General features: G+C 42.0%; 1 protein-coding gene across 1 annotated transcript in view; it reads left to right on the top strand.

Annotated features, from left to right (window-relative positions):
• dpy19l1l (dpy-19-like 1, like (H. sapiens)) overlaps positions 1-5,000 on the top strand; it is a 20,573-nt gene that overhangs the window by 1,051 nt on the left and 14,522 nt on the right. The window contains exons 2-4 of the mRNA XM_034298255.2: positions 101-125; positions 232-319; positions 463-600. Coding sequence (XP_034154146.2) covers positions 101-125; positions 232-319; positions 463-600 — 251 coding nt within the window. The remainder of the gene's footprint in view (positions 1-100; positions 126-231; positions 320-462; positions 601-5,000) is intronic.

The raw sequence follows: 5,000 nt of genomic DNA on the forward strand, positions 1-5,000 counted from the left end.
TACCGTCAGGAGGAAAATAATAATATAAATAATAAGATAATAATAATAATAATATAAATCTGTACTCATGTATTAATAACGCATTACTCTGTGTCTACAGCTCTTACTGCAGGATTTCTCCACTGGTAAGTTAATAATAATAATAATAATAATGTTAATCCGATTAATTTATTCATCTGAATTTAAATATAAGCTGTGATTATGTTCCATGTGTGTTTTGTTTCCGGTTAGGTATCACCTCTCCGAGCTGTTTGAGAACGACCGTCACTTCTCCCACATGTCCTCTCTGGAGAAGGAGATGGCCTTCAGAACCGAAATGGTGCTTTGCGATGTTTCTCTCAGCGTTATCATCAAATCGAAAGTTAAATCTCGTCTCGTCTCATAGAGACGCGAGCCGTAGAGCAGATTAACTTGTTCTGTGATGTTTACTGTTCTCTCCGATTCATTTTTTTTCCTCCCCAGGGTCTGTATTACTCGTACTTTAAGAGCATCATCGAGGCTCCGTCCTTCCTGAACGGTCTCGGGCTGATCATGAGCGACCGTCTCACCGAGTATCCGCTGGTCATAAACACGCTGAAGAGGTTTAACCTGTACCCCGAGGTGAGACGCTCAGACTCGCACAGCGCTCAGGAACAGCTCCTGCAGCGGAACCTGCGCTCGTCACTCGTTATTTAATTATTACACTAAAGTAATCAGACTTATTTACAAAACTCCGCTTTCATAATTCAATCTTTTACAAACTCTTTATAATCAAGCAGCAGCGCTTTGTAATAAAGACTTATAAAGCTCCGTAAATGCCTTAGAACTCCTAAATCTCTCCTAATTAATTAATTATTATGAAGATTAATAAACATTCGACATGGAATTCCTCAAAAATGTATTTTGTTTTATAGTTATACCGTTTTCCAGGTCCAGGCTGCGTACATCACAGGAACGTCCGAAATATATTCAAATAAATATGTATAATTATTTATAAGCTAATATTATTAATTATTTAATATAATAATACATATCTATATAAAATAATAACAAGTATTATTTATTTGTGTTGTTTATTTTGGTGTTGTTGTTGTTTATTATTAATAAATTGTTATAACAGATTATTTATTTTATTGCTATTGATATGTAAATATTAATTAGTTGTTATGAATGTTAATAAGCATGTTATATATTATTTTATATAATGTATTTATTATTCACACGCTCATTACGATTTTTGATATAAATAAAATAATGAAAGAAGCCGGGATTCACAGTTCAGTCTAATTAGCATGCTGTGTAAGTAAAGTGCTGTTTATATTTTCTTAAATTAAAGCTGTAACTAAGAGTTTAGTGTTTTGAGTGAACGGTGTGTGTGTTCTGTAGAGGTGAAGGAGCAGTGAGGAGGCGCTGATGTGTCACTGTGTTAATCTCCTCAGTGTGCATGTCTGTGTGCGTCTCCCTGGTGCTTCAGTCACACACATGCAGTGCGATGTACGTGGTGCGATGTTGTGTGATGTTGTGTGATGTATGTGGTGCGATGTTGTGTGATGTATGTGGTGCGATGTTGTGTGATGTTGTGCGATGTACGTGGTGCGATGTTGTGTGATGTTGTGTGATGTATGTGGTGCGATGTTGTGTGATGTTGTGCGATGTACGTGGTGCGATGTTGTGTGATGTTGTGTGATGTATGTGGTGCGATGTGGTGCGATGTTGTGCGATGTACGTGGTGCGATGTTGTGTGATGTTGTGCGATGTACGTGGTGCGATGTTGTGTGATGTTGTGTGATGTACGTGGTGCGATGTTGTGTGATGTATGTGGTGCGATGTTGTGTGATGTTGTGCGATGTACGTGGTGCGATGTTGTGTGATGTTGTGTGATGTACGTGGTGCGATGTTGTGCGATGTTGTGTGATGTAAGTGGTGCGATGTTGTGATGTTGTGTGATGTAAGTGGTGCGATGTTGTGTGATGTATGTGGTGCAATGTTGTGTGATGTATGTGGTGCGATGTTGTGTGATGTATGTGGTGCGATGTTGTGTGATGTTGTGTGATGTTGTGTGATGTAAGTGGTGCGATGTTGTGATGTTGTGTGATGTATGTGGTGCGATGTTGTGTGATGTATGTGGTGCGATGTTGTGTGATGTATGTGGTGCGATGTTGTGTGATGTAAGTGGTGCGATGTTGTGTGATGTTGTGTGATGTAAGTGGTGTGATGTTGTGTGATGTTGTGTGATGTATGTGGTGCGATGTTGTGCAATGTTGTGTGATGTAAGTGGTGCGATGTTGTGTGATGTAAGTGGTGCGATGTTGTGTGATGTATGTGGTGCGATGTTGTGTGATGTAAGTGGTGCGATGTTGTGTGATGTATGTGGTGCGATGTTGTGTGATGTAAGTGGTGCGATGTTGTGTGATGTTGTGTGATGTAAGTGGTGTGATGTTGTGTGATGTTGTGTGATGTATGTGGTGCGATGTTGTGCAATGTTGTGTGATGTATGTGGTGCGATGTTGTGTGATGTATGTGGTGCGATGTTGTGTGATGTATGTGGTGCGATGTTGTGTGATGTTGTGTGATGTAAGTGGTGCGATGTTGTGTGATGTATGTGGTGCGATGTTGTGTGATGTAAGTGGTGCGATGTTGTGTGATGTTGTGTGATGTTGTGTGATGTATGTGGTGCGATGTTGTGTGATGTTGTGTGATGTAAGTGGTGCGATGTTGTGCGATGTATGTGGTGCGATGTTGTGTGATGTTGTATGATGTATGTGGTGCGATGTTGTGTGATGTTGTATGATGTACGTGGTGCGATGTTGTGTGATGTTGTGCGATGTATGTGGTGCAATGTTGTGCGATGTATGTGGTGCAATGTTGTGTGATGTATGTGGTGCGATGTGTGATGTTGTGTGATGTATGTGGTGCGATGTTGTGTGATGTAAGTGGTGCGATGTTGTGTGATGTATGTGGTGCGATGTTGTGTGATGTAAGTGGTGCGATGTTGTGTGATGTTGTGTGATGTTGTGTGATGTATGTGGTGCGATGTGGTGCGATGTTGTGCGATGTACGTGGTGCGATGTTGTGTGATGTTGTGCGATGTACGTGGTGCGATGTTGTGTGATGTTGTGTGATGTACGTGGTGCGATGTTGTGCGATGTTGTGTGATGTAAGTGGTGCGATGTTGTGATGTTGTGTGATGTATGTGGTGCAATGTTGTGTGATGTAAGTGGTGCGATGTTGTGTGATGTATGTGGTGCGATGTTGTGTGATGTAAGTGGTGCGATGTTGTGTGATGTTGTGTGATGTAAGTGGTGTGATGTTGTGTGATGTTGTGTGATGTATGTGGTGCGATGTTGTGCGATGTTGTGTGATGTAAGTGGTGCGATGTTGTGATGTTGTGTGATGTAAGTGGTGCGATGTTGTGTGATGTATGTGGTGCAATGTTGTGTGATGTATGTGGTGCGATGTTGTGTGATGTATGTGGTGCAATGTTGTGTGATGTATGTGGTGCGATGTTGTGTGATGTATGTGGTGCGATGTTGTGTGATGTATGTGGTGCGATGTTGTGTGATGTATGTGGTGCGATGTTGTGATGTTGTGTGATGTAAGTGGTGCGATGTTGTGTGATGTATGTGGTGCAATGTTGTGTGATGTATGTGGTGCGATGTTGTGTGATGTATGTGGTGCAATGTTGTGTGATGTATGTGGTGCGATGTTGTGTGATGTATGTGGTGCGATGTTGTGATGTTGTGTGATGTAAGTGGTGCGATGTTGTGATGTTGTGTGATGTATGTGGTGCGATGTTGTGCGATGTTGTGTGATGTAAGTGGTGCGATGTTGTGATGTTGTGTGATGTAAGTGGTGCGATGTTGTGTGATGTATGTGGTGCAATGTTGTGTGATGTAAGTGGTGCGATGTTGTGTGATGTATGTGGTGCGATGTTGTGTGATGTAAGTGGTGCGATGTTGTGTGATGTTGTGTGATGTAAGTGGTGTGATGTTGTGTGATGTTGTGTGATGTATGTGGTGCGATGTTGTGCGATGTTGTGTGATGTAAGTGGTGCGATGTTGTGATGTTGTGTGATGTAAGTGGTGCGATGTTGTGTGATGTATGTGGTGCAATGTTGTGTGATGTATGTGGTGCGATGTTGTGTGATGTATGTGGTGCAATGTTGTGTGATGTATGTGGTGCGATGTTGTGTGATGTATGTGGTGCGATGTTGTGTGATGTATGTGGTGCAATGTTGTGTGATGTATGTGGTGCGATGTTGTGTGATGTAAGTGGTGCGATGTTGTGTGATGTTGTGTGATGTATGTGGTGCGATGTTGTGTGATGTTGTGTGATGTAAGTGGTGTGATGTTGTGTGATGTTGTGTGATGTATGTGGTGCGATGTTGTGTGATGTAAGTGGTGCGATGTTGTGTGATGTATGTGGTGCGATGTTGTGTGATGTAAGTGGTGCGATGTTGTGTGATGTTGTGTGATGTATGTGGTGCGATGTTGTGTGATGTTGTGTGATGTAAGTGGTGTGATGTTGTGTGATGTTGTGTGATGTATGTGGTGCGATGTTGTGTGATGTTGTGTGATGTAAGTGGTGCGATGTTGTGTGATGTAAGTGGTGCGATGTTGTGTGATGTTGTGTGATGTAAGTGGTGCGATGTTGTGTGATGTTGTGTGATGTAAGTGGTGTGATGTTGTGTGATGTTGTGTGATGTACGTGGTGCGATGTTGTGATGTTGTGTGATGTAAGTGGTGCGATGTTGTGTGATGTATGTGGTGCAATGTTGTGTGATGTAAGTGGTGCGATGTTGTGTGATGTATGTGGTGCAATGTTGTGTGATGTAAGTGGTGCGATGTTGTGTGATGTATGTGGTGCGATGTTGTGTGATGTAAGTGGTGCGATGTTGTGTGATGTTGTGTGATGTAAGTGGTGTGATGTTGTGTGATGTTGTGTGATGTATGTGGTGCAATGTTGTGTGATGTATGTGGTGCGATGTTGTGTGATGTAAGTGGTGCGATGTTGTGTGATGT

Source organism: Pangasianodon hypophthalmus, chromosome 22 (assembly GCF_027358585.1).
Source record: "Pangasianodon hypophthalmus isolate fPanHyp1 chromosome 22, fPanHyp1.pri, whole genome shotgun sequence".
NCBI classification, from domain to species: Eukaryota; Metazoa; Chordata; class Actinopteri; order Siluriformes; family Pangasiidae; genus Pangasianodon; species Pangasianodon hypophthalmus.